Source organism: Balaenoptera physalus (genome assembly GCF_965194825.1).
Source record: "Balaenoptera physalus genome assembly, chromosome: 14".
NCBI classification, from domain to species: domain Eukaryota; kingdom Metazoa; phylum Chordata; class Mammalia; order Artiodactyla; family Balaenopteridae; genus Balaenoptera; species Balaenoptera physalus.
The window spans coordinates 77,692,882-77,716,341 of NC_138893.1; the positions used below are offsets into that span (position 1 = coordinate 77,692,882).

The window sequence follows — 23,460 nt, forward strand, 5'->3', positions numbered from 1 at the left end:
GCCAGGCCAGACATTGCAAGAGGCAGGGTTCTTAACACTTTAAATAACACATTCGGGCACTAAAAACACATTTATTCAGCACGTGTGTATAGTGCCTCCCTGTGCCAGCTCTGTGCTGTGCAGGCCCGAGCTGTGCATTGCACAACTCCAGGGGGCGCAGTCGCCCATGACCATCATTGATATGTACAGATGTTGTAACAATTTCCTGGTAGATGGCAGCGTAGCGTCTTATAGAATCGGCGCCTTTTTCTAATTTTCACAAGGTCACCGTGTCAGCTGGCTGCCTGGCTCCTGCTAGGGGATGTGGATAGAGCAACCAGCAAGACACAATCCACACCCTTGGAGAGCTTACTGCCTGGGAGAGGAAACACGCCAGCAAATGGTGAATGGAGCTGTGTGGGGTGTGCACAGGGTGCCGCGGGGCCCCGGAGAGGGGGCACTTCATCCGGGCAGAGAAATCCTCTGGAGAAGGACATCTAAGCTGATGCCTGGTGGACACACAGGATTCAACAAAGAGAGGCCAAGGAGAGGCAATTCTAGGCAGAGAAAGCTCAGGGACAGAGGCCCAGAGGCAAGAGGGAGTTGGAGCATCCCTCTTAGAATGGCTGGGGGAAGCTCCTGTGGGGAGGGGACAAGAGGTGAAGATGCGGAAACAGAAAAGGCCATTTAGGAGACCAATAAATACCGGCTAATGAATTTTAGTGCTTTACCAAAGGGTGATGGACGCCACTGAAAGGCTTTAAGCAGGAGAGCAGGATGCCCGTTTGCACTTTTCAAAGACTGACTTGGCTATGGTGTTGGAAATGAATCTGACAGGAACAAGAATACAGGCTTGGAAACCAGAAACCTAGGCAAAGAGCAATGGGGGTTAATGTCAGGACAATGGGAAGGAGGGGAGTAAATTCAAAGAATATTGAGGAGGTCAAATCTTTACAACTTGGTGGTTTGGGGATTGGTAGTGAGCAAAAAAGAGAGACCAGAATGACAGCCAAGTTTCTGCCTCTGACAGTCAGGTGATGAAGCAGGTGGGGAAAGAGGAGGATGGAGTGTTGGATGTGTGGAGGGAGAGGTGCCTGTGGGATTCAGGGGGGAAGGTCCAGGGGCCACAAGGTTCTGGAAGATCATTAACTGTTGCTCTTCATGAGACCCGTCTCTAGAGCACTTGCCCATGGTTCTCCCTACCTCTGCCCAGATAGAAAAGACTTAGCGCTGAATAGAATTCGGATGAGCCAGTTACAGCCTGCCAAGAAACCAAATGCTTCAAAGCAACATCAATTTGTAGTAACCCCTTGGGTAAACAGCATAATGTCTCTGAAAATTAGTGAATAATCCTATATACAGGAAAAGGCACCAATAAAGATTTAAATTGTGTATGTGTGTAGATGTGTTTAAATTCTGCTCCGTTTTCTGATGCATGGGAACCTTGGACAACTTGAATTACTATACCTACACTTTATTTCCTCATCTGTAAAATGAGGGCCTCGTAGGGTTACTTTGAGACATCAGTGAGATTGTACATAGATGGGGCTTGGACAGTTCCAGGCAAATGGAGGAGGCTCATTAAATATTATCTATTGTTGTTGTTATGATTATGTTGACTGTGAGAGAAGGGGACTGGAATACCACCTTTAGGATGGGTCCAGCCCTGTTAAGGCACAAAGGGGTGAAGGTGGGGAAATGGTGTAAGAACGGGGGCTGGGTGGAGTCAGGCGCTCTTGTCAGGGAAATGGGAAAAATGAAACTCTGTGAGAAGGGTACGTTTCCTGACCCCTGGCAGAAGGGAAACAGGTGGTCCGGATGCTGAAGGATATACATACAGGCCTCTGGTGACTCAACCTGCTGGAGCAGCCGTCACCTGGGGAGAGGACGGGTTTGGTGCCAAGACAGTGAGCTCTGATGAGCCTCGGGGAAACCCAGTGAGGCTCACCAACAGCTAAACAAGGCCAAAGGAAGGGGCTCTCTCTACCTGGACCCCGAGGCTTCTGAGGTCACCTGCCAACCCTCCTTGTTCTGCTTGCAATCCTGATTGCTGCCAACAGTGACCCCCTGTGGCCACCAGGAGGAACTTCAGGGGTTCCTTAAGACCAGAGTGCTCCCCATGCCAGCGTGAAGCTCAGAAAGACTTCACTTTGGGGACAAAATAAAGCGCCCAGGGATTCCTGAGTAATTCAAGAGGGGAGAGAACCCTAAGCAGGACATGAATCACGCATGTGGGGACTCACGCTGGCATCATTCTGAGCTGTAAAGCCAAAAATATACGGCACCTGGAGTTTGGGGATCAGTTCAAACTTATGTCCAAGGAGCAACTACACAATTTCCCACCCCATCAGCAGAGAGAAAAAAAATCCTTCCGTGCTATCCTTCAGCTTTCCTTCAAGCCCAAAACTCTTCTTTGCCCACCCCATCGGCAGACCCACACCCCATCTCCACAGGCCCCTTCAAGCTCTGCCTGTGTCAAGCGCACAGCATTTTAGAATCACTGACTTTAAACCCAGACTCCAGAGCACGTGCCCTTTTAGGAGCGAAGAGAACAGAACCAGCATAACTGGACTCCCCACTGGGCCCGAGCACATATTTTCTCAGCTCTGACCGAAACCCCACAAGGCGTGCGACACTAGAGAGCTAGTTATGGGGGGGGGGGGCCACAACCGGGATCACACAGCTCAAAGAGGGAGGGGAGGAGTGAACAGTCACACAGATCCAATTTTTGTAAATGATACCGTTAACCAAGTCAGGCCGGCTCGTCTCTAAATCTCAGGGTGACTAAAGGTTACCTAACTCACACTCTTCCAAATTCACAGTTGAGAAATTATTAAGTGAATTTCTGCCTGATATATTCAGAGCTTCTCAGAAGCCAGAGCCTGCTCTGCTGTTTGAACTGAATAACTAACTCTGTATTCAAGTGATATTAAAGGGAACAATTCCCTTTTTTTTTAACTTGGAGAATTTAATTTAGGTGTTTTATCAAAAACTGCTGCTCCCGGTAGATTAATGGCCCACTATATCTTTCATATTAAGTTAATTGAGTGCAGAATGGCTTTGCTGGATTTGAATGACAGCCTCCAGAGTTTAGCTCATCATTCTTTAAGAAAGCATAAAATGAGGAACCAAAATCATGGGCCTGAATGATCACATCTCTTCTCTGTTCAGGGTAGCTTTTTCCATTTTCGGTTCCCACACAGTACATTAATTAGCAATCAGGCAGCACTGGGGCCAAATGATTTCCATCCTCCATCACCAATGAAACGCCAGCCCAGCCCATAACTTTCCATCTCATTGTGTAGCTACCAAAAAGAGGGACACTTCGTGAGTGACAGCCCTTCACAGCTTACAGAGCACCTGTGCTTCCTCCCTCTCATTTCACCCTCAGCTCTCCGTGATTACCCTCATCTTACAAATGAAGAAACTGAGAAACGGCGCAGAGAGAGAACTTGCTCGAGGTCACACACTAGGAAGCGGCAGAGCTAGGACAGGGCTCCCAGCCCGGTGCTCCTTCCCCAGACCACAGTAGCCTCGTGTGACTTCACTCTGTGATCCTTCACTATTTTTTTCAGTATAAATTTTGTCCTGCCTTCTTTTTTCACCCATCTCTTCATCCATTCCAAATTTAAACAAATGAATTCTTCGTTAGCTCTTGCCCATCTTATCTTTCTAGCCTTATTTCCATCATTACCCACCATGAACCCCAGGCTGCAACCACATCAAAGCATGTGCCGTGTTCTATGCACATAACGACCTTGCTTTTGCTCAGTACTGTTCCCTCGTCTGCGATGCCCTTGCCCGCCTTATTTACCTCCCCACTTTTCCCAAACCAAATGCCATTTCCTCCATGGGGCCTTTCCAAATGTACAAATATTTTGTAGCAAAATATTACAGGATTCTTGCAGCTATGTTTATCAAGGGTACTGGCTTGTAATTTTCTTTGCTTGTATTGTCTCCATCTGGCTTTGGTATGAGATGATGCTGGCCTCCTAAAGTGAGTTTGGAAGTGTTCCCTCCTCTTCAATTTTTTGGAATATTTCCAGAAAGATTTGTATTAATTCCTTTTTAAATGTTCAGTAGAATTCATCAGTGAAGCCATCTGCTCCTGGACTTCTCTTTGTTGGCAGATTTTTTTATGACTGATTCAATATTCTTTTTTTGTTTTTTTCCAAGGCCAGTATGTTTCTTTTATTATTATTATTTTTGTTTGACTTAAGATGGTTGAATGATTTCATTTTCATTTATAAGCATTACAATGATTCCCATGCAAAAACCAAGACCGTATATGCCTAATTTCAATCGGCCAAAATCCAACCCATGAGACTGGACATTCAAGATCAAAATCAAAATGTGGCTTGACCTTTCCAATAGTAGACATCACGGTCATCCTTTGAGAGATCGGCAGGCCCCTGACCTCCCAAACACTACAGTTTGCCATGAGTTCATACCAAAACAGGGAGCCGATCGATGCCTTGCAGCACCTAAACCTGGCAAGTAATTACATTCATGAAGACAGGACACCTCTACACCAAGGCTGCCACCCACAGTTATCTCCTGGTTCCTGCTCTATAGAAAAACCTGCTTTTGAACAGGCATGGTATCTTCTATTTGGGGACTGATATTAATTTTTCCTTCCAGTTTTCCTCAAAACTCTCAGTAGAAGCAAAGAGACTTTACAAAAAAGCTTACCTCTATAATGTCAAAAGAAATACAGCTGACCCATGAATAATGCGGGGTCAGCGGCACCGACCCCTGTGAGGTTGAATATCCATATATAACTTTATGATTCAATATTCTTATTAGTAACTGGACGGTTCAGATTTTCTATTTCTTCGTGATTCGGTCTTGGTAAGTTGTATGTTTCTAGAAAGTTATTCATTTCTTCTAGGTTATCTAATTTGTTGGAATATAATTGTTCATAATAGTTTCTTAGGATCCTCAGTATTTTTGTGGCAGTCGTTAGGTAGATGCAAATCAAAATCACGATGAGGTAGCCCTTCATACCCATTAGGATGGCTATAAAGCAAAACACCACGAAAAACAAGTGCTGACGAGGATATGAAGAAATTGGAGCCCTCACACATTGCTTGTAGAAATGTAAAATGGTACAGTCACTTTGGAAAACAGTATGGCAGTTTCTCAAAATGTTAAACATAGAGTTATCATATGACCCAGAAATTCCACTCCTGGATATATATCCAAGAGAAATGAACATATATGTTCACACAAAAACATACTCAAATACTTAGAGGAACATCATTTATAATAGCCAAAGAGTGGAAACAACCCAAATGTCCATCAACTGATAAACGGATAAACAGAAATGTGGTATATGCACACATTAGAATTTTATTCAGTCATAAAAAAGAATGAATGACTGATCCATGTTACAATGTGGATGGACCTTGAAAACATGCTAAATGAAAGAAGTCAGACACAAAAGGTCACATAATGTATGGTTCTATTTATATGAAATGTCCATAACAGGCAAATCCATAGGGACAGAAATTAGATCAATGGTTTCCAGGGGTGTGGTGCGGGGAGAAGTAACTGCCAGCGGGCAGAGTTTCTTTCTCTGGTGATGAAAATACTCTAGAATTAGATAGTGGTGATGGTTGCACAACTTTGTGAGTATACTACAAACCACTGAATTGAGCACTTTAAAAGGATGTATTTTATAGTATGTGAATGATATCTCAATTGTTTTAAGTCTGTCTAATGAAGCTGGCAGATGACTAAGAAGTGCTGAGGACCAGAATGCTGGCCGGCAGAAGGCATCTCACATCTCTGCTCTCCCTGCTGTGGCCCTACTTCTCTAAAGTGAACCATTGCAGCAGCTTCCTCCTAGCTCTCACTCCCAAACCCAGCCTGAATCATGTCACTCACCTTTAGAAGCTTCCAGTGTCCACCCATATTAATCATGCCTTTTTATTTTCTGTATTTTTCGAAGTTTTGACATCTGGGGCCTTGCTGATTCTTCAGAGGCTGCCCTTCCAAGAGCGAGCCAATTCCTAAAGCTAGTAAAGGACTCACCTGCAAGTGTGCCTTTCAAATGCAAACTAACCCATGCAAAGCCCACATTCCAACCACCTCTTTTATCTAGTTCTTACACACCACAATCTATCCATCTGCCGTAATCACCCCAGGGCCAGGTATCAGAGAACTAGAGACAGCCCCTGTACCCCAGAGCCTGCTGAAATGATTCATACTAGCCAATCCTAAGCCTGTTTACCCTGCCCTACCTTACCTTTTCCAAAGAAACCACAATGAAGGCTCTTGCCCACTTTTTCCCCTTGCTCCCTCTGTCTCCTGACTCACCCTCGTGCTTCCCCATGTGGCCCTGCCTGGCATGCCATGCTCTCCAGGTCTAGGAATCTGTGAGGAAAAACTTCTTCCTGCAAGACAGTCATTTCCATGTCTGAACGTCTAACCATACCTGATTAAAGCAAATCTCAAGAACATACTAAAACACCACCCTTCAAACCTGGTTCCACCCTCTCTTTCCCACCTAACTTCTTACCACCCCTGACACTCTCCAAGTTTAAGAGCCACCCCGTACATCTCTAACTTCCTAAGCTCACCACATCCCTTTGTCACATTCTGGGTGCTCTTTCCCAAGGGCCCTCTCCAGCTTCTTTGTCTGTTATCCCTACGCCGCCACCAAGCCTCACTTTATAACTCCTCAACTGGAACGCCGCCAGGATATAGCCACCAAGTGCTCCAACAGAACGTGTGCTTTTTCCCTCACAGCCCTTAGCCTGTGTGTCTATCTCCTGTCTGGCCAGTGAGTTCCCCCAAGATAAGGACCGTGATCGCTCATCTCTGGATCCCCAGGGCTTAGCACAGAGTCAGAAAATTATCGGTAACTCAGTAAATGTAGGGTTTTATTCTTTCGTATAAGAAACCTCCCCAACAGGCAGGTAAGTTCCTTGAGGATGGAGCCCTTACCCCATGGGTCCTTAGCAGGACCACATACATGGTTGACCCCAGGCAAAGGCTTCTGGGCTGATTGAGTGAACTGGAATGACGGCTGAGCAGATAGACAGGTGGGAGGAGAGCGGGTGAAGAAGACAGGCCGGCCTCCCGGTCCCCAGGAAACAAGCTGTACTCACGCTGTTCTTCCCACTCGCGCTCCTCCTTCTCGCTGGGGCGGCTCTGCAGCTGGGCCTGCTTCAGGGTCCAGTAGAGTTCCTTCGCCCTCTGCTCTTCCTGGAGGCGAATCTGCTCTTCTCCTCGCTTCCTCTCCTCCTCCTCTTTCCTCTAAGATATCACGGGGACAGGATGACGTTAGGTGACGGTAACAGGGCACGGGCAGGGAAGGGCTGAGCTGTCAGGTGAAGAGGCGAGCCAGTGGTGCCCCTCCAGGCTCTGTCTCTACGCACGTGAAATGGTGATACTTACACCTAATCAGGCCACAGTAAGGATCAAATGGCCTGAAATATGTGAACGATTTGTAGACTCTAAAGCTTTCTGCAATAGTAAGAGGACTTTGGGCCACCCTTGGTCACACTTCCATTCTGGGGGAAGAGGGAGGGTAGGCATGGGGAGGGGCACCTGGTCTTCCTGGAGGCCAGTTAAGCAGGATATGATTATATCTTAACCTTATTTTCAGAGAAGATATTTCAGAGAGAGAGCAGGTTTGGGGGCCCCAAATCTCCAATTATTGTCCTGCTTTCAAGCTCCAAAAGGGCCGTGTGTGTATTATCCTCTACCTTTGTTTAATCAAAGCAACATGCACACACATGTCAATCGTGCATTATATGCCAAAAGGCTTGTTATAAAAATATCAGTTCCCTAAACCACTTCACCCCAACCTACCCCACCCTCATCTACTGCCCAGAGGTCACCATCCTCAATTATTTTAGCTTTCCTTCATGTGGTTACATCCATGTCTGAATAATGCCGCTAATTCTTGATTTATCAATTCTAGACATTAACTACTACCTTTCTTTTTTGGTACATGAGTATTTAGCACTTGTATTTCCCACACAGGTACGTACCCATACTTTTCCTCTCCTTACCCTCACAATAGATTTACATCACAATTTGTGGTTAAATCAAAGATGGGTGCAGAACTAAATATAGTTCACTGTAACGCCAAATAGGGTGCTATTTCCACCAATTCTAAGAATTACATTTTTTAACTTTCTAATATCTCTAAAATATGTATGTCTTACAACTTACTACTTGCCTTTTTCATAGCCAACAGTTTTTTTCTTTCTTCTTAAAATAATCATAGATTTTACAATTAATGGCATCTGAAATTCAGTAAAACATGGCAGTGTGATGACTTTTTCTTTCGAATAATTTTCTTTCCTGAGTTACTAGTTGCTTTTTCTTGAAGTAGAGTGTTGAATTTTTGCCAAACTTCTCTAAGATCTGCAGTAAATCTTTCTCTGTGTTTAACCAAGTGCTTTTTTTATAACAGACAATACAGCAGTGATCTTTTCCAAGGGACGCCCGCCCCCCAGATGCATCTCTCCTTCCCCATCTCAGCTGGCTGCCATCTAGGTCTCCTGTCCGTCTGTCCTCTCAGGACTCGCCTCTCAGCCTCCCGTGAGTTGAAGCCCCTGTTTCTTTGTTCCATGTTTTCTTTCTTGTCCACGTCCTCATTTTGCAGCAACAGAGTTCACAATACCTCTCAGAAAAGGATGCACAAAGAGACACTTGTCTGAAAATATCTATATTTATATATATATATGTATTTATCTATATATATCTATAGATAGATCTATATATAATCTATATATCTATGTAGAGTCTTGTCTGAAAATATCTATATGCTACCGTCGCATGTAACTTCTAGCTAAGCATAGAATCTGATTAAAAATAATTTTCCTGCAGAAGTTGGAAGACTTTACTATCTTGTCTTCCAGCATCCAGTACTGCACTCGGATTCTCATTCTTCTGCATAAGGCACTAATTTTTCCCTTTATCACTGAATTCTGAAACTTTTTTTTTTTCGGCTGCGTTGGGTCTTCATTGCTGTGCGCAGGCTTTCTCTAGTTGTGGCAAGCAGGGGCTACTCTTCATTGTGGTGCACGGGCTTCTCATTACAGTGGCTTCTCTTGTGGCAGAGCACAGGCTCTAGGTGTGCGGGCTTCAGTAGTTGCAGCGCGTGGGCTCAGTAGTTTTGGCGCACGGGCTCTAGGGCATGCAGGCTTCAGCAGCTGTGGCTTGTGGGCTCTAGAGCGCAGGCTCAGTAGTTGTGGTGCATGGGCTTAGTTGCTCCACAGCATGTGGGATCTTCCTGGACCAGGGATCGAACCCATGTCCCCTGCATTGGCAGGCGGATTCTTAACCACTGCACCACCAGGGAAGTCCCTGAACCTTTTTAATAGATGTGCCTTGGTGTGGATTTTCTTTCATTGATTGTGTTAGGCACTCAGGATGCTTTCGATTGGAGTTTCAAGTCCTTCTAGTCTAATACATCTCTGCCTAGAATTTTTGTGATAATTTCTTCTCCTCTCATTTTGCTTTTTTCTTTCTAGAACTCCTATGTGTCAACTGCTGGACTGCCTGATTTGACCCTATAAGTGCCTTATCATTTCTCTTTTATTTTCCGTCTCGTCTTTTTGTTCTACTTCCTGGCTGATTTCACTGACTTTATCCCCCAAACCTTCTACTGAATTTTTTATTTCAGCTAGCACATTTGTAATTCCCAAGCCCTCTTTCTTATTCTTTGGTTGTTTCTTTTTGCTTTGTTGTACCCTGAAATTGTGTCATGAATGCAATAGCTCATCTCTGAGGATTTTAGAGAGTTTTCTCCCCCATATTCTGATTTAGATCTATTTCCTCTGTTCTTTGCTTTTTTGTTTTCTTATAAGTTTGTTTGATTTGGCACCTGTCATTTGTTTTGGAGGCTTTCCTCTGATGTCTGATGTTCCCTGACTGCTCACATTCAAGAGAGAAAGTAAGTATATATCTGAAACAGAGACTCAGAGTGTGTAGTCAGGGTTTCCTTGAGAGGTGGGCTTAACTCCAGGAAGACTGGATGAAGGATCAGCCATTTCACTGAGGACCCTCAAATGTAAGTATCTGGAGGTCCTTCCTCTGAGATTCTTCAGTGTCTTCTCTGTCCTACCTGGGTGGTATGAGACCACCAGCATCCCAGGAGTCTGTGTGGGATGCAGGCTGCAGGTAGAACAGCCCTTAGACTCAAGCAAGCAGGACCCCTAGCCTAAGCCCCACACTTCATGGGAAACCGATGCTTTGAGGTGCCTTTTTGCAAATTTCCCTTGCAAGTTCCCCCGAGACTGGCCAGAAATAGTACCCCCAGGACTGGCAGGGACAGCAATGTGGTCCAGGTGAGATGCCCTAAGCCCAGACCAGGTCCCACATGAGTCCTAGTGCCTGCTTCTCCCCTTCAAGGCGCTCTCTGACCCTCTCCTCCACGCAAGGGATTAACCAAGTGCCCCAAGGAGCTCCAGGATTCATATTTATGGAGTCACCCTGGGGCCCAGTGGCCAGGCCCTGGTTCCAGAAGGGTGGCTCAGCAAGCAGATGAATCCTACTGGCCAACACAATATTTTTATCATAGGATCACTTGAGATTGGGCCACCAGAATAGAGCTAATAGACTGATTTTATGTAGTCCAAATTGTTAATTTGCTATAGACAAAAACACCACCAAAAAAAAAAGTTGCCAGCCCTGTACACCCTACAGGCAACCCTGGCTGCAGGTCCCACTATTCAGAGTTCATACCTTTGCTTGCTCCCCGTTTCCCACTTGCCCCCCTTCTGCTCTCTCCACTCAGCCTGATACGCTGAGCCCCAACCTTGCCCTTGAAACTCCCCATCTCCTCCTGGTTAGAGGAAGGGATGAAGTAGCCTGGAAGAAACAGGTGAAAGCAGGGACCTGAGGGTCCAGCCACTCCACACAGAAACTTGCCACCAATCCCACATTCTCAGCGCCATCCTTCATGTATCTGCTGCCCCCAAGTCCCGAGCCTGTGGGAACTCTGGACTGAGTCGGCTCAGTGCCACCAGCCCTCTTCCTGCAGGAGCCCCACTGACCCCCGCACCACTCTCTCTCTGTCTTCCAGAAACCAAACTTCTGTGGACATTTTCTCATCTGTTCTTCCCTCCTCTCATTTTCTCTGTTTTTGTGGCTTATAACTTTCAGTCCATTGATATTTTAATGGATCGAAAAAAAAAAGAAGACAGTAACTGTGGGTTTTGAGTACCTCATTTAAAAAAAAAAGGCAAGGATTTTGTTGCTTCTGAAATGGCACAGATTGAGGACTTTTCTCCAATTCAATGACCATTTTTTAAAATTTTAAAACATAGACAAAATTCCAACTTCCTATTGACCCACTCTCTAGGAGTCAGGAATTAAGGGCTAAAGAAGTTGAGTGGCTTCATCAGATCATTCACCAAATCCTTACTGAGCATCTAGGAGGCTCGGCCTGCTCCAGGCACTGGGGATGTAGCCATGAACAAGGCAGACACAGCCCCACTCTCTCGGAGCTTGCCTTCCAACGACGGAAAAATACTCATCAAGTAAAATAAAAAATATATCAGAAATAATAGAGCGTGCAGGGAATTAAAACAGGGTAAGTGATAGAGTCTGGGAGGCTACTGTAGGCTGCGTGACCAGAAGTCCTCTCAAAAGGGACTGATCTGAGACCTAAATAATAAGAAGGCTGATGAGTGAGTCTCAGGGAGAAGAAATTTCCAGAGCAAGGGAACCACAGGTGCAGTGGCCCCAGCATTGGAAACAGGTTTGGCACGTTTGAGTAGAGAATTATCCACTGTGGCTGGAAGGAAAACAAACAAAATTCTATCTTTAATGAGTTTGAGACGCCATCTGACATCCAAGAGGCCTGTCGTGGGCAGTGGGATGCGTGATCCCAGGACTTGAGGGTGAGTACAGGCTACAGATGTTGACTGAGAGGTCCTCTGCTCGGGGGTGATGTTTCTCAGCCATGGACTTGATGTTATCAATGCGAGAAAGAATGTAGATCAAGAGAAAATAGCCAGGGTGTCTTGGGGCGCTGAGCCATTTAAAAGTTGGGAGAAAGAGCTGGAGCCAGGAAAGGAGACTGAGAAGGCAGACCAAGGGGTAAGATAAAAAACCAGAAGGGGCGACGTCCATGGGGGAAGCCAAGAGAGGAAAGCATTTCAAGTAAAAAGGGAGTCGTAAGCTGAGCTCAGGCTGCTGAGACATCACAAAAGATAAGGACAGAGAAGCAACAAGGGACAGCAGGACGTGGTCTCAGGACGTGATGGGAGATCTTGTCAACAGCAGCCCTAGTGGCGCGATGGGCAGCCATCCAGGCAGCGTGGCGGAGGCAGGGGAGTGACCGCAGAAAACCCTTTCAAGACATTTCCTGTAAAAAAGGAGCAGAGACAGGAAGTGGCAGCCGGAGGGGAACGTGGGGTTAAGACAGAAATGGGGAGGGAGGGTGTGTTGGTTGGCTGGTTTTAAGATGGGAAATACTAGAACAGAGAGTTAATGACTGATGCAAAAGTGGAACCAAGGTCTGTCTGACTCCAAAGCAGAAGTTGAATCTTACCCCAAAGCTGTATTTCACCTTCATCAGTCACTAGCATCTCAGAAGCACAAAAATGAAGCATCACACTGGCACAGCACTTCACAGTTTACACAGTGGGTTTCTATTCCTCCCCCAGGAATCCCTAATCTGACTGTGGTCACCACATCACACAAAACACAGGGCACCAACCAAGACAGCTTCCACCCGGGGACTCTAGATCCATCATCTGCCCCCAGGAGTCTTCCAGACAGGAGTGGATCTCAGGGAAAATCCAGGCAGTCAAGGCATGTCAAAGCCAGAGGGGCTTCAACCCCCTAGTCCTACTCCCTTGTAAGGATAAGGGGTGTACTAGCTCACCCGGCTGCCATAACGAAGTACCATAACAAAGCTGCCATAACAAAGTACTTGTAGATGGCCATCTTCTCCCTGTGTCTTCACATGGTCTTTCCTCTGTGTTCATACATGTCTGTGTCCAAATTTCCTCTTCTTATAAGGATACCAATCATAGGGAATTAGGGCCCGCCCTAAAGACCTCATTTTAACTTAATTTCCTCTTTAAAGACCTTAGCTCCAAATGTAGTTACATTCTAAGATACTGGAGGTTGGGACTTCAACATATGTATTTTAAGTGGACACAATTTAGCCCATAACAAGGACACTGAAGGGTCATGACTGGCGTACCATAGATAAATAGCATTTGACCAACCACCTCAAATTAAATGCAGTGTTCCTACTCCAACCAGCTGTGGTGACATGAAGCAGCAAGGTAAATGGCAGTGCCCACCCCCCCGACCCCAACCCGGCAACCTCCATTCTACTCTCTGCTTCTACAAGTTCGACTTCGTTAGACTCCACATTTAAGTGAGATCATGCAACATCTGGCTTTCTGTGTCTAGCTTACTTCACTTAGCGTAATGTTCCCCAAGTTCATCCGTGTCGTCACAACTGGCAGGATTTCCTTCTTTTTTAAGACTGAATAATATTCCACTGTACATACATATATACTACTTCTTTTATCTATTCTTCTGTCTATAGATACTTAAGCTGTGTTTGATGAAAAGGCACAAAGTTTCAGTTATGCAGCATGAATAAATTCTGGACATCTAATGTACAGCATGAGGACTATAAATTAACACTGTATTGTATATTTGAAATATTCTCAGGGTAAATCTTAAGTGTTCTCATCACACACACAAAAAGTAACTAGGTGAAGTGATGGATATGTTAATTAGCTTGATTGGGCAATCATTTCACAATGTACATGTATATCAAAACCTCACATTGTACACTTTAAACACATACGATTTTGATTTGTCAATTACACCTCAATAAAGATGGGAAAAAATTACTACCAATAAATAAATAAATAGACAGATAGCTAGACGGATGGCAGAGCCACTGTTCACTCAATCCTTTTCTCCTGAGATTGAGACAACACCTAAGAGCCAGAAACCTGCATCAGCCTCCATCTCAAAGGAAAACAACTGGTCACTTACTGTGACAAAGGCAAGCTCTTCACAGGGATGAGTCGACAAAAGAAAACGCTTTCAATTACAAATAAAGAGTACTACCTTATTCTCGCCCTGGTTTTGCTAAAATGCTCAACCTTCACAGCTAAAATTGCCTGAAAACTTTCACTGTTGCTACTTTCAGAGTCATCTGGCCCATCTGTGATGACTGAGGAAAAGGCCATCTTTCTTAGGCTTAGCAGCCAAAGGCCAAGGCAGCCGAAAGGCAGATAGGCAAAAACACTCGCCTTCCACCTTAGGAGTCGATTGCTTTTTTCTGGCAAGCCCAAAGCCCTCTGAGCTGTCCAGCTTATTCAATCCCCCTTCTCCTGATAACCCATCAGTCACAGCACACCGCAGGAGCCCACAGAGGCCTGGCCCGTCTCACCCCAATGGAAAATGTCACGGAGACAGATGCTTTTTCTGGAAGGCATAGTTGTTTTTGTTTTTAGCCTGGCCCCAATGATACCATTGTGCCTTGTGGGATGATGTACTCCCAAAGGACAGGGCCAGGCCTGTGTCGTTTATTCCTCCATCGCCAGTTCCCAGCACAGGGCCTAGCAGATACTGGGTGCTCCGTAACACTGACCGAAAGAGTGAGTGAATGAACGAATTGATGACGAGAGGGTTTGTGATGATCCGTGATGGGGAAAGGGTAAACCACACCACGCTGTCTTGTTGATGCCAGCCTTGTCCAAGAGAAACTCAGATAAAGCCTACAATTTTCGAGAGAAAGTGGAAAGCGGAAGGTTTTCCCACCGGTTATAACCTGATTGGGAATAAGGCAGCGATAGTTTCTCTAGTTGTGGAGGATGTCATGAGGTGGCCAAAATGAACTCCAGCCTTAAAGGAGAAAAAGCAAAAAGAGAGTGGCCTTGAATAGAAAACAGAGAAAAATGAGGGACTACCCTGGTGGTGCAGTGGTTAGGACTCCACGCTCCCAATGCAGGGGCCCCGGGTTCAATCCCTGGTCAGGGAACTAGATCCCACATGCATGCTGCAACTAAGAGTTTGCATGCCACAACTAAGGAGCAGGTGAGCCACAATTAAGGAGCCCACATGCGGCAACTAAGGAGCCAGCAAGCCACAAGTAAGACCTGACACAACCAAATAAAAATAAATAAATAAATATTAAATAGAAAACAGAGAAAAATGAAAGGACAACTTAGCTGTACCGTGTCTTCCTCATCAGGGAAACTGGGAGGAGGCGGGAGGGGGCAGGAGACTTGGAGGTGGGGAAAGGAGGCCACAGGCCCTGAGGGAGAGGGAGAGGGCAGCATCCTTAGCCCATGTTCTGTGGTCGGAAGCAGAGGGAGAAGCATCCCTCTTTTAAGCAACTCATAAATCAGTCTTATGAGTTACGAAAGCAGGGGAAAAAATGCAAATTTTATCTGGCCTCATGATCTCCTTTTTTCTAAAAAAAAAAAACAAAAAAACTTCTGTGTAAATCTCATTCAAATGGTGCCAGCCACAACAGAATGGTTTTTAAAAACATGTTTTCAGCTGTCTGTATCTCCTATTTTGAAGTTTCCTCTTTAACCCTACACAAGGTTCTGGGATTTTTTTCCCCCCATTTTCTAAAAGGAATTTCCTATGACCAGGAGAATTCGCACAACGCGCCTACATCCTCAACACAGGCTGCCCAAAGTGAGCCCAGCCAACCTCCCTCCACCACCAGGCTTCTCATCCAGGTTCTCTCCTCTCCTCTAGCCCCCACCCCCTCCCCCTTCTGGGTGGTAAAAAACAAAAATAAAACAAACAAACAACAACAAAAAAACCCCTCAGCACAGCCATTCCAAGCACATTCTCTATCCTCCAAGTCTGCACCACCTTCCCAGGTCCCCACGGTTAGTGGGTGGTGCCCTCTACCCATCCCTCAGCCTGGGGCTCAGACGCTTAGCTCTCTGCTCTCCCTCAACCCGACATCTAATTGATGCCAAGCCTTGTTGATTTCACCACCACCGTTTCTCTCTGTCCATCCCCTTCTATCTCTCCATAGTCACAGACTCTGTCCAGACCCTTATTTCCCACTTTGACCACTGCAAAGATCTCCTAACTGGCCTCTCTCTCCCTGCAAACTTTCATCACTTGAATCACACCCTCCCCACCAGTTATCCTCGTAAAACTTAATCCAACCATGGCCCTCTGTATCCTCACAGGTCTGCTTTGCCCACAGAAAACAGTCCACCTCCTTAGCGTAGCATCCAAGGGCTCCACAGCCTACCTTTCCAGGTTTACATCTGGCTCCACCCATCGTGTGCTTTTTTCTCTGCCCCCAGCGGACCATTCATCGTTCCACAGATCTCCTTTCCATTTCCTGTCTTTGCTCGTGCAAGACTCCTGGAGGGACCTTCGCCCTCTATGGTCCCCTGAGCGTGGTTAGGGCTGAGGGCTGCTCATAGAGTTGTCTCTCCCCAGGCACCCTGTAAGCTTTTTGAGAGCGGGGAGTTTATTACTACCACCACCACCCTCCCCCAAACAACCTGCACGTAGGTTCTCAGGGGGAAAAAAAAAGTATTAAATTAGATGAATGTTATCGCTGCATTGCTGCATGCAAGACTCACATTATGTTAGAATCTTGGTGTTGAAAGACACAGTAAAAATTATCTAAACCAATTTCTAGCCCGATGCATGAATCCCTTTGGCAAAGCTGTTGCAGTTATCTATTGCTAAGTAACAACAAGCTATCAGCAAATTTAGTGGCTTAAAACACAACCGTTATATGTGCTTGTGATTCTGTGGACTATTAATTCGGGCGGGGCTTGACTGGGTGGCCCTTCAGCCCCACATTGTGTCAGCCAAGGTCAACCACTTGGTTGAGGTCATTGACTGGAAGAACCACGAAGGCTTCACTCACGTGCCTGGTGCCTCGGTGCTCCTCCACGTAGCCTCTGTTTGGCTCTAGCCTGGGTGTCCTTGCAACCTGGGAGTCTAGGGCAAGGAGGGCTTCTCATGAGGCAGCTTCCAAAAGTGAGCATTGCCAGAGGGGCAAAGGTAGAAGCTACAAATCTCTTACAGCCCGTCCTCAGAAGTTACACAGAGTCACTTCCACTGCATCCTACGGACCAAAGCTCGCCACAAGGCCGGCGGAGACTCCAAGTACGGGAAGCAGACTCCACTTCTCAAAGGGAGGTGAGGCCAAAAACTTACCAAGAGGCATATCTAATCCACCACAGAAACCTTTTCAGATACTTTCAGCCTACGCGTAACCATTTCCTGTGATGAAGAGCTCGTCACAATGCAAGGGTAGTTCATTTACGGACAGCTCTGACAGAAAATATCCCAGCTCATAAACATGGACTGTCCAATGCCAGAGTCTGATCTGACGTTCCTTAATGAGCCCCTCCAAGGCCTCAAAGATGCTACCTGCATTTCTGAGCCTCCTCAAAATGCAGACATATCCATCAGGGTAACTATGTATATTAAACACATATTAAACACATCCACACTTAGAAAATTAATTTTTAAAACACAAACAAACACGTAATAACGATAACCTTCTTTGGAAATAACACCAAAGCCTGCATTTGGGTCCCTCAGTGAACCTGATGCCTGGTCACATAGCTTTATGATCCTTCCATGAACCCCGACACAGAGCCAGCCCACAATTTATATCCGTCGATCACTGAGGTCCTCAAGGAGAACATCAACCAGAAAATCTCCGCTGGGAACTGAGCCCCAAGACCCCAGCTCCACTGAGCTACCCTCCCAGCTTCTGGGACTCAGCTCACCTCTAGGGAGGAGGGAGTCCAGAGATTGGAACAGGTGACTTTCGCTGTTGGAGACATATAAAAAGTATTGTTTTTCTTCCCCAGCAGATTTAAATAATCATATGCAAAATCCAACAATACAAACTAAATACCTCTCCACTGTGGATTAGATTTGAGTTACTATTATGGAATCATATTGTTAATTGCAATCAGTGTGATAATGATTATTGTGGCTATGACAGGAAATGTCCTTTTTCATGGAAGATCTTCACTGAAGGATTAGGGTTTGATCAGGAGGCAGCAAACTGAGGCTCCCAGGCCAAACCTGGCTGACATGCATTATTAAAAGTCTCACTGGACCACAGCCACACCCTTTTGTTTACATACTGTCTGTGGCTGTTTTTGTGCTACGATGGTCTGGGTGAGTAGTTGTGACAGAGGCAGACTCAAAAAGCCCAAAATATTGATTATCTGGTCCTTTACAGAAAATAGTTTGCTAACCCTTGGGTTAGAGTTACTATGTCTGCCACTTTCTCTCAAATTGTTCAGCAAGATGACAGCAACCAAAAAGTGCATACATGTATCTGTATGTGTGTGTGTACCTGCGCGCATGGAGAGAGAAGGAAGGAGAATGAAAATGTGGCAAAATATTAACAATTGGTAAATTTAAGTGGATAATATGTGAGTATTCATTTTATTATTCTTTCCATTTTTCTTAAAGTTTGAATTTTTTTTAAATAAAGTGTTTTAGAGTAAATATTGCTTCACTTAAAAACTCAAAAGATGGGAATTCCCTGATGGTCCAGTGGTTAGGACTCCGTGCTCTCACTGCTGAGGGCCCGGGTTCAATCCCTGGTCGGGGAACTAAAATCCCATAAGCCGTATGGTGCAGCCAAAAAAAAACAAACAAACACTCAGGCTTCCCTTGTGGCGCAGTGGTTGAGAATCTGCCTGCCGATGCAGGGGACATGGGTTCGAGCCCTGGTCTGGGAGGATCCCACATGCCGCGGAGCAACTAAGCCCGTGAGCCACAATTACTGAGCCTGTGCGTCTGGAGCCTGTGCTCCGCAACGACAGGCCGCGATAGAGAGAGGCCCGCGCACCGCGATGAAGAGTGGCCCCCGCTTGCCGCAACTAGAGAAAGCCCTCGCACAGAAACGAAGACCCAACACAGCCATAAATAAATAAATAAACAAATACTTAAAAAAAAAAAAACACTCAAAAGAATCTCCTAGAAAAAAATGCAACTCATAGGAAACTTAACTAAGGAGACCAGTAACAATATAAATACATAACTAGCAATTGCAATAAGTTTAAAAATAATAAGCATAATCACAATAGCAATAAAAATATTAAACCTAAAGTTTAATCAGAAAAGAAATGTAGAGCACCTAAATAAAAGAATAAATTTTACCAAAGTCCAAAAAATAGAAGCCCACAGGTACGTATGTCATTGAGAATGTTTGGGATTGGGTGGCCAGTGCATTTACAGGTGTTTAAAAAAAAACCTATATCAAAGACAAAAAAGAAGCTTTGAATAAAAGGAAGAAAATACCACATTCCTGAACAAGAAGATTTAATTGTTCATATTATAAAAATGTTCATCCTCCACAAATACAGCAATAGCATCGATGCAATTCCAATAAAAACCACCACGTTTTTTTTTGATGTTGTGGGGAGGAGGATAGTGAGAAAATATTTCAGAAGTATCTCTAATAGGAAAAAATGGATGAGATTAGTCAAGGACATTTTAGAAATGAAGAATAATGATAGACTCTGACTTTAATAGATGGTAAAATTTATGTTAAAGCTGCATGTAATTAAACAATTAAATCTGGCTCAGGAATAATCAGTCAAAGAAGAAAAATCCAAGAAAAGATCCAAAAGTAAGTAAGAAGTAAGAATCGAGGCAGCAAATCCAGTGAGAGGAGAGAGGATGGTTTACATAGTAAATGATGTTAGGATAACGGGCTAGCCATTTGGAAGAAAATAAAGTGAGAGCCATACATCATACCACACTCCAGAGTGAAGGAAAATTAAGTGCAAAGAAATGAAATAAGGAAAGATACATAAAACAATGTAGATTAGTATTTTTATAAGCTTGTGATGGCACAGATCTTTCTATGCATAAAACAAATAATAAAGAAAATGATATAGATGCTAATAAAAATTTTAACCTTCTGTACATCCCAAACCACTGTAACCAAAATTAAGAAAATAGCAACAACAACACTGAGAAAAAATATTTGCAATAGAAATTATATTAAGGGGTCAATGTCCCCATTATCTAATCATTATGGGGGGAAAAGTTTTTAAAACTTCAAAAATGAGCAAATGCCATTAATATACAATTCACAAAATAATACAATTGTTGAGATTCAGCATGATTATCATTTTTTTCTTTTTGTTTATAGTACTTTCTGAGCTTTCTATCCCCCCAAAATGTATTATTCCTGTAGAAAAAAAAAAAATCTCAAAATAAGAACGAGGAAAAAAATTTTTTCCTTTTCAGGAAACCTAAGCTTCTTGCCAGAGGACAGTAAAGCTCCTTTAACAGCTCCAAACTCTCTCAGAATGAGTAGATATGCAAGGTTACAAACAACCTCCTATCCTGGGCAAAAAATATATATTTTTCATCTCCTCGAATCCTCCAAAAATCTCAGGTAGGGTGTTGTTACTACCCTAATATTACAGACAAGATAGACTCAGAGAAGTTCAGCAAGCTTCCTAAGGTCACACAGCAGTAAGCAATAGAGTTGGAACTGGATCCCAGGCTGGTCTGACCACAAACTCAGCTCTTTTCAGGCCTCGTTTCAGGACCCTTGGGTTGGGATGCAGAGGGCTGAGTTCTGATCCTGGCTCTGTCCCCAATCACCAGTACACACAGCCTTGGCAAGTCTCTTCCCCTGTCTGACCCTGATTTCCTCATCTGTTCAAGGGGAAGTGGATTGGCCCAAATGGTGTGTCAAGTTCCTTCCTGCTCAGACATGCCAGATTTTTGTTCTCATAAAGCACTCATTAGCCCAAGGACTGGTCCAAACCAGAGATCAACCCCAGGGGCCTGGGGGCTGGAGCAGGTGGCCTCACACAGATGCCCAGGCACTGGCCCACCTTGAATTCCTCATGGATGCGCTCCTCCAGGACTTTGGCAGCCTTGCGGTCCTCCATCTCCACTTTCCACTTCTCCACCAGGATCCGGGCTTTCTCATTGGCCAGAGCATCCCGGAACTTCTTGGTGATCTCTGCCTCCTTCTGTCTCCTTCCAAGAGAACACCAGCAGGTATCAGGAGGTATGGGAAACTGAAGGACCACATGCCAACAGAACTTCAAATAAAAACCATGCGCAATCATTCTTGGTCTATCAGAACGGCAAATATCTGAGGTTCACAAAACTCAATGTTTGCAAAGGTGGGGAGTATAAATCACCAGAATTGCTCTGGAAGCCAGAAAATAAAACCTCAGAAACCCCATTTCTCACTCAAGTTTACAAAGGTGTAGGGAAAAGCTCATCAGAGGGTTTTTATAACATAAAAAGTGGCAAACAACCCAAATGTCCCTCAACAAGACCAATAAATTGGGTTTCTCACATAATGGGATACTATACAGTAATCTTAAATAACACTGTGGATCTATATTAATCAATTTATGAAGGTGTGAATAAAGCAGTTTACAAAGCATGTATTGCCCAAATGCTCACCATGGTTATCTTAGGTGGTGGGTATTGAGTTGTTATTTAATTGATTCTTTACAGTTTTCAATGTTGTTTACACGTTAAATTTTTATGATTAAAACACTGTCATTAAAAATTGGGGGAAAAATGTTGGAGTCGACTTCATACAAATTTCCAAGTCTGGCAAAAAATATGTTAAATGTGGTTTATGAAAGAAGTCTGACCCCCCAGTATCAGTAGGGGCTCAACTGTCCATCTTGTGTGAGAAATGGAGGTAACACGACGAGGAACAAGGAGATTTTAAAAGTGAATTCAAATGGCTCTGCTGTCCTCGGGACAACTCAGTGAGGAAAGAGGCAGGAGGATATCATATGCGTTATCTCAGTAAATCCAACTACATCCATACAGAAAAGGTGTTGTGATGCCCAAACCACAGATGTGAAAACTGAGGCCCTGGATCAGCTCACCACGAATTAGTGGAGCCAGGATTTGAACCCACACGGTCTACCTGATGTAAGACTAGTGCTTTGGTCCCCTAATCTTAGCAGAGCTCCACACAGCCAGCCAGCTGCCTGGCGCCTCCTCCCTCCCACCCGTAACCTATTGTCCTTAATTTGAACCCACCCCAAGCCTCCGTGTTCAGGACCCGCCCCAGTACCCATTGGCACCTCTCACCAGAGCTCCTCCGCCTCCCTCTGTGCCTGCAGCCGCGCCCTCTCTGCAATCAGCTCCTCAGAAATCTCTTCATAGGGCTTGTCTCCAGGGCCTTCTCCCATGACCCAGACCCAGACTTCGCCATCTGCCCCCAGGAGCCACTGGATGTGCTTGTCACTCGCTGCCTCACAACACAGGAAGAACAAGGAAGGAAGGAAAATCAGGTCTGAGTTGTACTGAGTCAGGAATGACCTGGGCTGGCCAGGGGTGCACAACCATCATGCCACCCTACAAAACGTGGTCATCTGCAAAGAGGATGCCAGAGAGACATTGACCTGAGTGCAGGTCCATGGCCATCTCCCTCTCCCACTCCCTCTAGGGAGCAATATGTCAGTCACCTGCTGAGCAGGTGTTCAAAGCTGGAACTGGTATCCGAAGCCCAGAGACCCTGAAATCTTCAGCACAGAAGACATCAGGTGACAGCACTCGCTGAAGGAAGACTTGTGTCACTCCCAAGCCAAGGCAGTTAGGAGCCCGGAGTCTTCTCTCCTCTCTCTCTCTCTCCCTCTCCCTCCTTCCCTCTGTCTATCTATCTCTGTCTCTATCTCTATCTCTATCTCTCCTGTCCATTGGCTGAAAATAAGGAATTGGAGATGGTGGCATTGCAAGATGAAGCCACTGACCCCTGAGTCTCCCTGACCCACATCAGCCTGTAACCTGAGCAAGAAATAAACCTGTGTTGGATGAAGTCACTGAGATTTTTCAGTTTGCCTGTTCTAACAGATTCCATTGATAACCATGACTAAAATGGAAATCTAAAGTGGGGTACTGGCTGAAACAGGAATATCAACGAAGTGTCACTGCCTTACCAGTGATGTTTAACAGGCTGAATGGCTGGAGATCCACGTGATGCAGGAGCAGAGCATCTGGTAAAGTTATCACACACTATCACTTAAAAGGCAGACCCTCCTGCCTTCTGAACCCGTCCCCCCTAAGGGAAGATATTGGAAAATAGAACTTTGGTAGTGGGTTGGTTGCTAGAAGCTGTGTTTGGCAAGATGTTAAGTTCAAGGAAGAATTGAGCACTTTGCAAGTAGAAATGAAAGGGAATAAAGAGAATATAGAAATCTGGGACTTTGTAGGTTTGGAAAAGCCATCTCTTTCTAGGGCCCAAATTGCAAGAGATGGGATTTTTAAAGGTTTTGCATGACTGGCCCAGTAAAACTTTTAAGGTGAGGAAAGGGCCCTAGGACACAGATCTCGGTGATGGTCATGAGGATGTGCTCCACGGACATCCCACAACAGGGAGCGTAACTGACTGCGCACTCCAGCTCCTATGCCCTTGTGTTTGCCCAAGGCCACGCTTCCAGAGGAGGCGCCCAGCCTTTGACTGAGCACGGCGGGCTGGTTCCTGGGAGACATGGGACTCCTCTGATGGGC

At 45.1% G+C, this 23,460-nt stretch overlaps 1 protein-coding gene across 10 annotated transcripts in view; it reads right to left on the bottom strand.

Annotated features, from left to right (window-relative positions):
• SH2D4B (SH2 domain containing 4B) overlaps positions 1-23,460 on the bottom strand; it is a 159,308-nt gene that overhangs the window by 114,029 nt on the left and 21,819 nt on the right. For 9 of the 10 annotated variants that reach the window (XR_014253612.1, XR_014253613.1, XR_014253614.1 and 6 more), the window contains exons 2-4: positions 22,042-22,201; positions 20,808-20,955; positions 7,095-7,242 (exon numbers count right to left, since the gene is read on the bottom strand). Coding sequence is in view for 6 of the 10 variants with exons in the window: in XM_082425710.1 (XP_082281836.1) it covers positions 7,095-7,242; positions 20,808-20,955; positions 22,042-22,201 (456 nt within the window). In the remaining 4 variants the exon portion in view is untranslated. The remainder of the gene's footprint in view (positions 1-7,094; positions 7,243-20,807; positions 20,956-22,041; positions 22,202-23,460) is intronic. The other variant, XM_082425714.1, reaches the window with a different exon arrangement.